At 41.2% G+C, this 13,011-nt stretch overlaps 1 protein-coding gene across 3 annotated transcripts in view; it reads right to left on the reverse strand.

Moving 5' to 3' along the window:
• LOC109467408 (neuron navigator 2-like) overlaps nt 1-13,011 on the reverse strand; it is a 198,234-nt gene that overhangs the window by 165,047 nt on the left and 20,176 nt on the right. Inside the window, exon 1 of one of the 3 annotated variants that reach the window (XM_019765355.1) lies at nt 2,686-3,140. The exons of the other annotated variants lie outside the window; for them this stretch is intronic. Coding sequence (XP_019620914.1) covers nt 2,686-2,730 — 45 coding nt within the window. The 5' untranslated portion in view covers nt 2,731-3,140. Of the gene's footprint in view, nt 1-2,685; nt 3,141-13,011 lie in introns of those variants that run through there. 3 annotated transcript variants of the gene reach the window in all.

The raw sequence follows: 13,011 nt of genomic DNA on the forward strand, positions 1-13,011 counted from the left end.
CTCAGATCCATGATACTGTTATCTAATAACGTTTTGTAGCTTATCTTGAAAGTTCATCTGTGTTGGTAGAAGTCATTATGCAGCAAGATTAATCTGTAATATCCAACACAAGAAATTGGACTCACCCAAATTTTCGAATGTACAACTCCAGTCTTTGTCAAGGAATGAGCAATCCACCACTTTCGTATTAAACGTCAAGCAGATAACACACGTGACTCCGTGAGCAGTGGGTCATAGGTTGCAGCTTGTAGTTTTGTAGCTTCTTTCAAGTTTTTCTTAAGACTGAATCCATGTAGTTCAGAATTGTCCCTTTTCCTCGTACAACTGTATGTTGTCAGGATGCGACCCTGAGTACAGATGTGGTGGATGGAGACAGGGACCCCTCACATCCTGCAGACTCTACTGGGTGAGAACTGTGTTCCTACCTAATATCCCATCCAATAGACCCATTCGACTTTCACGGATCGCATAAACTGCATACGTCACAGGGGGGACATTTCGAATAGAAACTACGTCACAGGGGGGACATTTCGAAAGTTCCTTTCATGGATCGCATAAACTGCATATGTCACAGAACAAAATAACCTTAAATTGTTGTACAGAATGCCACCATACAAAGTTGATGCCTGTTTTCCTGTCATTTCCGCACATATTACCGAGAAAATAGATACTTACCTACCTTTTAGTAAAAAAATGATCTGCCAGGTTGGACACCGTGAGCGCAAGCCACGTTCGACTTCAGCGTTCTAGAACGACGTTCTTTCGAAATGTCCCCCCTGTGACGTAAGCAGTTTATGCGATCCGTGAGAGTCGAATGGGTCTATTACGAATTACGTTGATTTTTGAGGAGGCTGCCTACGAATTACGAAGTCTAAAACGGCCTGATTACGCCTTACGAAAAAGGGCTTGCAGGCCCTCAACTATGTTTGCGGTGGTGGCAGATGCAGAAAAAAGAAAGTCGGCGAATCATTTGTTCGCGGTAACGATACGTTCACTGTACAGAAGCGAAATCCTGCAAAATCAAAAGTACCAGGGAAAACTTGTGATTTACAGTACTGTTCCCATAAGTGTCCAGCCCCCACAGGGAGGCCTGACTTTCATCTCCTCCCCTGTGGGTTTGTGTCAGGTCCTAACTAGTTCCACAGCTCACAAATCTGCACCAGGCAGAGCTTCAATCTCTTCACCAGGAAATACCTGCTCTGTTTTCTACTTGTTCTAACCTCCTGATGTGATGCTTGGACTGCAAAAGTCAACCATGGAAAAGAGACATCATTTCTTCCAAAGGACTTTCTAATCAATCATGTAGTTTAATTTTTTCTGCAAATAGAAATATTTGTTTATCTCACACATGCACACCTTGCTACAATATCAGCCCTGTCTTATACAGCTACAACATGTCACAAGTTATATGACAATGTTTCACATAGTAAATAAACACCTACTCAGATTTCTTAACTATCATCTATCACAACTCCAAGGTGGTAATCTCTGGAAAAACATGGGGGAGAAAACAAGGTAGACAAGGCAAGGACAACCCAGTGTTTTGCATCAACCCTCAGATTACGTTAGTGTCAGTCCTTAGGAAACACTAACAAAAGCCATTACCGTCTAGAGATAATGTACAAGACCTTTGGCTCAAATAACGCTACAAAACAGGTAGCAGCCTACACTACAAAGTATGGACAAGAACCCCCCATGGTGATCAAACATCTACCTTTTATTAACCCTGACTTCCTCTGCACACCTCTTTGACTTTTCAAAATTGGTTCCATGCCCAAACCGTTAGATCCCCATGATACTTCTATTCCTTCTTATCTGCTTGTGTAATCCAGGACAGGAGAAGGGTGGGAGGAATTATGGCTAATGAAATAGAATGGCCACCAGGCAGCGGGGAAAGGGAGAGAAATGGAGTTTGCGGGATGAAAAGACACCTTGTAAGCCGCACGAAAGCTTTCAGACATATTGATTCATCGCTTTTCTCGCTACAGCAGGACACAAACTAATAAAGAGGAATGGCCATGTCCTCAGATACAATATTAATGATGTGCACCTCTTAAAATTCAGAGATCCAAAGTCAAATGTTACTGGAAAACATGAAAAGGATTTTAAGGCGCTACCATACTGTGCTAGAAAGTGGTATGCATGGAAACATTTTCATATATAGAAACTTTATTTGCAAAATCATGCCCGAAGGCTAATTGCTTGTACAATCAAGTATAATACTCGTTGCAATACAGTAACAGGAGACAGGTAACAATCTGTCTGGAAAAACTTCTACTTCTACTACTACGCTAGCTATTATGGGGTTCGACTTCTTCTTTGAAGGCAGTGGATAATGAATAGTCCCACATTCTGCATAATTAATGTATATATTATGTAAAATTGAAGCCTACAAGCTTCCAATGTTTTACAATATGACCAACCCTAGAGCCAATCAATTGATTAACTTGAAAATAAAAACAAACAGTCCCCTATCTGCTTTCAATTTATGAAGACACTTCCTTGTTAGAGGCTCAGTACTAGTGGTTGAGAATTTCCAGCTGTAACTGTCAGATTCCATAAAACACAGGAAAATTGCTAAAATTCACTAAAATACTAACTACTTAAATAGATTTAGAAACTTAACATGGATAATCATAAAGTTTTACACACACAAATTCGCAAGTTAAATCACCAAAACCTCACCTTTTGCGGCTCTTGCCTCTGTGGGATATGGTTCCCCTTTCCCATAATGATCCAAGCAGTTTTCCTTCACCAAATATTGACTCTAACTTCCAACTTCTACCTCTCGCCTACAGCAGTGTGTCCTCAGAGTCCACGAATGTCCACAAGGTCCAGAAAAGCGGACATCCGTTCCACCATCTGTATGAAACACTACAACACCTCCTCACAATAGATGCCAACTGTCTGCTGAGAGATAGCAGGAACTCAGGGAAGCTAGCCCGTCCACTGCTGAGACGAAACACAAAACACGCTCAGCCTGTTCTTGTCTCACGTCAAGTCACGAGGCTGCCTCCTGGCATGACCTTTCATATAGCCAGGGGGAGAAACAACAGTCCCCACTTGCGGGATGAGTCTGCAAGTAACTGATGGTCCAGAAACGGCCAGAAAACACCCGGATGGGCGAAGGAAGCAGATGACAAGGAGAGATGGAAGCAAACGATTACCGGCTCCCTTCCACAATAGGCTTGGTGCCAGCCTGGATGTACAGCCAAACCCAACTGTTATCAATCACTTGCGACAGAGTATGGAGGGATGGAAAATGGAACACAGAGGAACAAAGGTCAACTTTCCCTCCTTCCTGGTTTTAGACTAAAAGATAGGGACAGTCAGAGGTCGAGGTTTTGTGAGTCAGGCGCAGGCTGTCATCACTGGGAGGACTCGGAATTTGATTATGTTGGAGGAATTGGATTACTAGAGTGGCAGGGGAGACAGACTATATCAACTGCACTCTGTCATCACTCGCATTTCAAATCCACACAGACATCTGTCAGATAATGTAGTAGGCAAACAAAATAAAACTGACATTTGACCATCAGTACACAGTAACAATTGTTATCTTGTCTTCTGTGTTGAAGTATGGAAGGGAGGAAAACATGCTTTTATGGCACAAGGTCGTGTTCCGAATGTACAACTCATGTTACAGAAATGGAGGGTGAAAGAGATCATGCTTCAACCAAATTGACAGGTGGCATGGGCCATGTTTGCCACAAAATACCACTGAAATTTTTTTCTGACAGAATATTATAATGACAATGGTGAATTGGCACAAACAAAATGCACTCACTGTAAAGAAATCCGAAAATATTTTCGAAAACATGCTACTAGAATTTGAAAATGTATTGTTCTCTATTCATCAGCCATCATCGTGACTCATCCAGATGCTGAACCACATGGCTGTAAAACTAGCAGCTAATTTGATTACACTAATTATATTGGATCTATAGGCTTAGCACCATTATCATGTTTGCTTGTCACCATATGTTATAATACAGGTGGGAGGACAGAATCTATTAACCTCTAGTCAAGAAAAATAACAAGTATGTATCAAAGAACACAGAGCGAAACCGAATGCTGAAATCTGTTGTGCGTGTCTATTTTTCATCAATTTTCATAATCATAAGCCACTCTAGCTTTCTTCTTGTGGGTACAAATAATATTCTTTCTCCAAAAACAACAGAACATTTCTGTAAGAAGAGCTTTATACAAGTCTTAGTACAGTTCATGTACAGTACATGTATGCAGTATCACAGAAAAAATCTTAAACATATCAGACGAAATGTAACAACTGCCATTAACCGCAAATTTCCTCCCATTTCTCCCACAAGCCTTCCTGACCCTAACAAGTCCTTGGTTATGCACCCTGCCGTCCCACCATGACTCATTTCCCCCTGATTGTTGTCAGAAAATTGGCGGACTGCAAAGCTTCATTAGCGCCCCGAACTGGGACATGATTAGGTTCCCTCCAACACAACAGGGACACTATGAGTAATACCTGACACACAAACAGTGCAGGCAAAACTCTATTCTAATCTTCTTTCCTTTCTACGCTGATGAAATTGCTTTGCGAGATGACAACTCTGGGACATATCCGCCCTTTGTGAAGTCGACCGTTGTTCCCGTAAATAATCTGCAGGCTGGATTTTAAGAGTTGATTCAGACAAACCTACAATGTAGAAGGATTATAGATCTACTGGATGTGTGAAAATAATTGAACAATCATTTTAGGTCAACAATTTGTGTCATGTTTACATGTTTCTTCTCTGCAATGCTGGTTTTCCTCATAAGTATTTAAAACTCTCTCTGTATTTCCTGTCAGAAAACAAACACTTGATGCCTTTTGGTTGGAGAAATAATACAATATTTACAGACGAACAAAGAAAAGTATGTAACCCATGATAAAGGGAAGCTCCCCTGGATACAAAAAATGCTCCAACTATCCTTCACTAGATAAGACAATTTTGCTGGTATGTAGGTCTGATTAGAAACCACACACTTCTACTGAACATCCTTCGGGTAACATCCGGATGACAACCTATAATTATCTGTGCTATGGTGTACAACGATGATGATTGTGTTCCAATATGCAAAGGATATCCTCCTGTCACTGTATCCAAATTACTAACCTGGATACCTTCCAGGTTTGATTTGTGTACTCTTATGGTCCAAAATACTTGATGTTTATAAACATATAGCATCCACATGAATATGGCATCCTTCAAATTCTCAAAATGTGATGCTAAGATGGTTAAACATGATCTCTGATGGCTTGCATAAAGATGAATTTTGTCTGCACTAAAGCAGTCAGATGCTAGGAGTCCTCAGTAGTAGGTTAGCTTCACCAGATCATTCCAATTTTGCTCAGAGGAAGAGTCATAATAACTCATAAGGCTATAGCTTTGCAATAGGCGAACACTACTGTCTTCACTAGAAATAGCAACTGCACTGTCCAAATCTGTCAATTACCTATTTACAAATTCCATAATGACGAAGTGACATGTACAACGTATATGTATTACTCAAACAAAAACAGATCATGCCAAATCACTAAGTGACCAAAATTCTTGGATGACTAAGTTATAATCACAGTCTGTAGTACATTTGCGAATGATTACTTAAACTACATACACTTCAGTGATCTTTGGTATCAGCCCCATCAAAGTTGACCCCATTCCTGGCCTGCAAATGATACTCCTCAGTAACAGATTATAGATTTTCAATTTCACCTTGACTACTGAGATGGTAATCTGGCAAAACCCGAAAATCATTATGTCCTTGATGTCCTATACCAGAGTCAATCTATAACGTGATCTCATTTTTTTTAGGGGGGAGGGGGTAACGGTGACCGCCCTATGTGTCGAAATCCCTATGTGTCGAAGTCCCTATGTGTCGAAGTCCCTATGTGTTGAAATCCCACCTCGTGCAGCGACTCGTTCGTCAGGGGGCGGGATCGCTGTAGATTTGTATTTCATTATATAGGATCCTAAAAAAATTAGAATCATTATAAAAATCTCGAGCTTTGTCTATGATGATGATAATGATGAATGGTTTCAGAAAGAGTGGGATCCTTTGTCTTCCATTGTCTCAGAAAAAGGAGTCAAACCCAACAAGTTGATACTTAGTAGTTATACTTACTTACTTTCTAGACTAGAATTAGCCACTTGATATACATGTCACACATGTATTCATTGTTTGTTCGTCCCTCTTAAACATCTTTGTATTTGCAATAAGCCCGCGGGTAAGAATTTGTAACAAACTTAGTGCTATATCTTTAAAAATTGAGTATGAACTCCTGAGTTTGATACCAAATCCATCAAAAATGTCTCCTTTTTAGTGGGATTTGTTAATAAATCTTTTAACCATAGTAAAGTTTATAGTCTAGTTAAACCACATGTATGCCCTGTTTTCGTTTTTCAGAATTTAAAACGTACTACTATCAGTGCCCATGGCAGCCACAACACTGGCGCTATTGCTGTTTAAACTCACTCGACAATCAATGTAACCCCGGCAAATTGCAGTTGAACAAAAATTGAACTGGCAAAAGTACGGTCCTTTCAGAAGCTTTGAATAAGATTGTAGCAAAACTGTCATAAACGCGGCATAAATAAGACTCTCTCTACAGCACGGACTGTCGTTGAGAAAGAATAGTAAGGTCCACTTTTTGTCCAACTGTAGCGATTTTATACTAATATATATCATTAACTTTTTACTATGTAAGTTACCTTCACTATTAGTAATAGATGGTTAGGGCATTGATCAGAATGCATGGACATGAGAGGAAGAAATACTGATTGAAATAAAGGGACAACTAAAAGTTGGGGTCAGAAAATAAATGCGGACCCGGCCATGCACGGTGGTCAAATCTGGGCTGCAAAGTTCCCACATTTCATAGAATCCGAACAGTGTTCGATCGTGTTCGATCTGGGCAATTCGAATCGAACCCGCGTTCCATTTCGGGGAAATTGCGTTATTTAAGGCTTAAAAATAAAAATAAATTTCTGGGGGCATGCCCCCGGCCCCCCTACATTGCGACGGCCACCGGCGCTCACACCCCTCCCTCCAAAAAAATTTGGACACACTCATGAGCCGGGGCTGGCAGGAACGCTGCTTATTTAATTTTCGACACATAGGGATTTCGACACATAGGGATTTCGACACATAGGGATTTCGACACATAGGTGTGTAACCGGGGGTAACATGCTCAGGGCATCTTTTGCTGACTAGACTTGCTATTTCAGAGCCCTGATTCAAGGGGGCCGGCAAGCCCTTTTCCGTAGAGCGTAATCAGCCGTTTTAATTCTACGTAGAGCGTAGACGGACCGCTCTTCGCATTTTGCGTAGAGCATATTTGCCGTTTTAATTCTACATAATGCGTTGTAGCCACTTGGAATTTATCGTAAAGCGTAATCGCGAGGTTTCCGAATTCAGCGTAAAGCGTTGTCGGGACCCCCCCCCCACTTGCAGGCCCTCATTTCCAAAGTAGGAAGCAATGTATATTGTGTGCAGTAATACAATGGGTCAGTTTGGATCATAAGCTAAGGTTAGGGGTTCTAATCCCAGTCTACCTGTCTTGTTGCTCGCTCCTTGTTTGATCATTGTGAACAGCAAGCCCTTTTCTTATCTTGAACAAGATGACCCAAAAAGATACTTGAACTACTCATCCAAGAAATTGATCATGGTGACAAGAGCTTTTAGTGTACATTTGCTTCATCGTAAAGGTGATGTGGGAATATATCTAAGTTACATCCAGTTACTTATGTACATGTAATTGACTATTTGACCTTCAGCAAAAGGATTAGAAACAAAACAACAAATTATTCTGGTAAATAAGAATACATTTAGAAAACTTTTTTTTCAATGATAAAAAAAGGCCTATCTTATTGACAAGTACTTTTCTATTTAGGCTAGAAAATCAACTGCCTACAACTTACAAGGTTAGCTCTTAAAAAACAAGTCCTGGGGGAAAGAAAGTTGTGATGGCAGATAAAGAAAATTTATTTACTTATACAGGAGCCTGTCGGCCATCATTCAACAGTCTATAATTTCAGTCTTTTCCTCAAGGTTGAAAATGTTATCAATTTCCAACTAAATCAAGGTCTCATATGATATAGCATGGTATAGATAACTATAAGAAATAAACCCTGGCAAAATCTATGACTGAATCAACAATGCAAGGTGAATATTGTCATTTTTACTTTGGTTTGGACAAACGAAAGCTAATTATCTAAAAGCTTTTCTTATTCCCAGAGCTGTAATACCAGGCGACCATTAGCAATTGAGATTTTATAGTTAGTGCTATTTGCTTCTTGCTTGGTTCTAATGTTGCTTGCTGTATAAATAAAGTTCAAGACTAAAGAGTTCACATTGAGTTGTTTAATAAAAACAAACATTCCTGGTTGAAAATCCTACTGGAAACAAGCCTACTTGAGAACAATATCATGACATGCAGTTTTTCCAAGCATAAGTGTCACTGTTGGCAAAACTCTGGTGGCCTCAAATAAAAACTCTTGACGTTTTCCTGGGGAAAAATAATAAACAAGTCAATGTTGCCAAAAAGCAACGAACTGCAGAGCTCGAATTAATTAAAGGAACTGTTCTTTATCTGTTCATTACGATATGCTAACTTGAAAATAGCAAGACCGATAACAAAATATGGGAATGTTTTCTAAATTACAATGTGTGAGTGAGGAAGAACAAGTGAATCAGCTGTACTATACCAAGGGTGCGGAACTGGCCAACATAAAAGACGGAGTTAAAACTTTCCCAGTTGACACAGCTTGTGACTATTAGTAGCTATTAGAGTTGCCTGTATGGTTGTGTATGTTTGCTTAGCGCAGGTTTATTTGTGTAGCCACTTGTGTGTAGGCCAGGAAGGAAGTCCACAGGGGAACTGCAGCTGGAGGCCATCCCATAACGCCCCCCCCCCTTCCAGTAGAACATTACAAGGTGACCTTGGCATGAGACAAGGACAGTGACCATGTTCTGTGGTCCGCAGTCTCACCTTTGGCCCTAAGTTAGACTCCAAGTCCGTACAGGGATGTCTATGCTATGGTAGAATTTCCTTGGGGACATGTTGGCTACTCTCCAAGCAGAGGTTGTGGGGGAATGATCGTTAACGGGGGTGCCCTAATTCCGTGCTATGTTCCATGCAAACGCACAGACCTTTGGTAATAGATTATCTGACCAAAAACCCGCGCAACATGAGATATAATATTGACAGATAAAGATCACAACGATTAAAACTGCACAGCTGTGTATTTCACTTGAGTGTAGCGGCTTGCACCCAATCGTAATGGTTCACGAAACGCACGGCAGTTTTTTGGTCATTTTGCCGGTGGAACGTTCTATCGCAACAGGGGTGCCCTAATTCCGACCTAGTGTTTAACACAGGTCGATATGAGAAGAGAGTTTAGAAATAATAATACACAAATTATGACTAAAACAATCTACAAATGTTTTCTGTCCCAAACAAGTCCTCTTTTTTACAATTACGCGACTTGCTCCAAAGTGGCTGTTTGAAAAGCAAAACCTGCATTTTTGACACGCTCGTCAACCCCCGAACAAGCGTCGAATTCACACAGATTTTTCACTCGTCTGTTGTCGGAGTGTAGGAACTAAAACAAACTTTGTGAGATTGCCGATATCAACACAAAAACATTGTCCATTCTTGTGATTATTTTTAGGCACGTGCTCCCATGCATAACGCCGCAACAAGGATTTTCAAACTAGTTCGGTATTAGGGATGGGTCGGAATTAGGGCACCCCCCCCGTTACATTTTTATATATGGCCATTTTTTTGTCCTGAACCCCACCAACCCGTTGGTGGCCACGGAGCTTCTCTGGCTAATGGATACTGTCTGGCCAATTTGATACTGTCTTTTTGCCACCGAGAGGGATCTGCTTGGAAATTACATGTTGGCCCTGGAGCCAAGGAGCTAGCTAGCCTATATAACCTTACTACCCCTGGCAACAGTCTGGCACCCAGGCTAGCTCCATTTCCTCCCTCCCTCCAAAACATTTGAACCAGTCCTACAGCCTGAAACCTTTATTCTCAGGACATCAGCCCTGCCTGACATCACAGCAGACCTCCCACCTTACTTCATCTCACATGTACACGACCTTCAACCTCAAGGTCAACCCCAGCCGCTTGGGAAAAAACTTCAACTTCTGAACTTCCACAAAGTCACAGGATTCTAACTTTACAACACATGGAACACAGGTGTTGGCAGTACACAAAACCACATAGACAAAATGCACCTGGATAACAAGTGTGTTTGTTATCTGTTCTCTAACAGGAATTTGCTGGGAGGTCCAAAGTTTTTATCATGTTTTATCATAAATCCTACCTAGCAACCAAAATACAAAAATGATAACAAAGCTGTGATTAAAACTTTCTGAACTATGTTAAAGGCTTTTACTGTGAACATTTTCAGATGACTTTTCCCTTTCCTACCCTTTTCTGTTCTACCTTACATGTAGATTTAGCTGACACAGTCCAGGTTAGTTTTTGTAATCTGTCTGGTCAGATGTTTCAGACGTTTGAACCAGGGGCGTGTCCTGTGACCACCTGTTTTATTTCCCAAACACGGGGCCACACGCTGGAAATGTATACGGAGGTGACAGACACAAAAGATACCATTCTTTCACCTGGGACCTGGCCTTGGCTGCAGTTTCAGACTGGTGAGATTCTGAAGTTGGAGTCTCGACCAACTGTACTACTGATGGTAACACAATGTCTGTGTAACAACACCATGCTGTATCTTCGTTGTTGATACATAAATACGGCATCAACTTTTGGGGCTCGAGTTACCTTTTACTTCTCAAGAGTGACTGTTTTGGGACAACGTTATGACAAAATTCCTTTCTCCATGGATTTCTAAAGAAACAATTGGGGCATGAACCTTCTGGTTTAATTACTCTACTTCACAACTTCCTACGACAAAAATGCTCACTTTACAAAGATAGAAAGCGCAGTCCTTTATGCTCATGTGAAAGGGTAAAAAATATGTTTCATAGAAACTAAAAAACAAAATACATGGTTGGTTTCTTTGTGAAAGTAAAGCATAGAATTGGCATTGCTACAAACTACCTAGGGAACCTGGAAAAGCACAATGATATGTAGACTTCGTCATGTACTTACTGATATATGAATGATTTGTATGAAGATTTATTTGTAGTGATTTATTTGTACAAATAATCTAGAACTAATAATAAATAAAAGATAGTGTCACCCTCCATATGGCGACTACATAAAAGTTCAGCAACATGTTTTCCATCCTCTGTGTACGTGTGTTCCATAACTTAAGACAAGAGAATGTTGTGAAAGAGGACAGCTTTGTATAAAAAAACACCACCGGCTGATTCTTGTTAACCAGACAGGGGTTAAATCAGTGTTGTCAGTTTGTTTACCTGTCTCATTTATAATGTTTCATCAGCTTTGATCTGCTTTTGGTAACATGACAACCTACACCTCTTTTTTTTGTAACGAAAGCCCAGTCTAATAGGCATGGACAGCAATTATGCAAAATTTGGTCACCTCACTTTGAATTAGGCAAATAAGACAACTTTTCATAAGAACGGAAATCGAAAAGACTTGCCTTCAAGTTACAGAAAATGAGCATGTAGGCCGCCTTGTTTGACCTAAAACTTCCATCATGGATTGATTTGTACTCACTAAAGATGTCAGTGTTCTGAGAATAATGGAGATATACTGTCAGCAAGGCCAGAGGGCTGTTCTAAATCTCCCCAAATTACCCCTCAGTGCTCCTTCGCTTCAACTACAATACAATTCCAGCATCTTTGGGGCACTTTAGACTGACGACGGTTCGATAGTCGTATGAATGTTTATCGTCAAGATGTTGCCGGCGACGGTATTTTACCACCGTCTAAACACGATCAAAATAGTCGCACGACGGTAATCCTCGAATCGTCGTCACTACCACCTCGGACCCTATCGTGCGATCCTTCAGCGGGGGGTCCGAGGAGGATTTTCCATCGTCTAAAGTGAACCGTCGCCGGCGAAGGAAGTGGGAGGTCATTGGCCTTATGCAAATAAGCCTGCAAGCGTTATTTCATGTCCAAGCACATCGCCTGTATCATTAAATGTCGTCAAACCAAAGACTTTATATCGTCATACGTGTCTAGTACAATCCCCTGCCACCAATCGCTACTTCTCCGGTACGAACCGATCCGCCGATCCACATTTCCCGGCCAATATAGCCAGGCCGACGGCAGCACCAAACGCCTGGTTCAAACCCGGAGTATTTCCCCGCTCGGTACATGTGCCTCATACCCCTTCTTTGCTGGGCAGAAACTCGGCGTCTCATCCACAGGACAACGAGTTAAAAGCAGGATAAAAACAATCTGCTGTAGCATGCCGAAAAAAGGGGTTCTCTCGCCATTTTGAATTGGCGCGCGGCGTGCCATCCTGCGCTGCGGGTGTCCGCCACGCTTTATGGTCATGTGTCTAAAGCCAGCCGTCGCCCACGATGATTGTCGTGCGATCGAATACCGTCGTCAGTCTAAAGTCGGCCTTTGAGAAACAGAAACATGTGGGCAGGAGGAAAACGCGTTCTGGTCGGCATCTGTTGGCAACAACAGGTGTTATTTATTTGTACTGATGAGCACAAAATTCAACAAGTTTTACAGGAGACCTTCCAGGCATAAACAGTTTCTGAACTGTCAAACCGACTGGGCAGCACCTGCACAACTGCACATCCCTGGACGGTGGGAATCTTTTGTTTTACCTTCTCCCAACCGAGGGGCCCTATTGGTACCATATTTTCATTTGCTTACAGGTGTAACTGTAGGCCTAGGGAAAAAGTTAACTTAACACGTACATACTACATTGATTATTGGAGATTTTAGGTAAGTACTGAGCTAGGCCAACATTCGAAATGAAGTTGACAGGCATTAATATATACCATTCATGTCTTTCAAGATGTTTTTTCAAACTCAAATCACTCAAAATAGAATAGCCAAGAACTATTTTGTAATTATAGCAATTTTGCA

This window comes from Branchiostoma belcheri, unplaced genomic scaffold (genome assembly GCF_001625305.1).
Source record: "Branchiostoma belcheri isolate BF01 breed outbred unplaced genomic scaffold, Haploidv18h27 scaffold18, whole genome shotgun sequence".
In the NCBI taxonomy this organism is placed as follows: domain Eukaryota; kingdom Metazoa; phylum Chordata; class Leptocardii; order Amphioxiformes; family Branchiostomatidae; genus Branchiostoma; species Branchiostoma belcheri.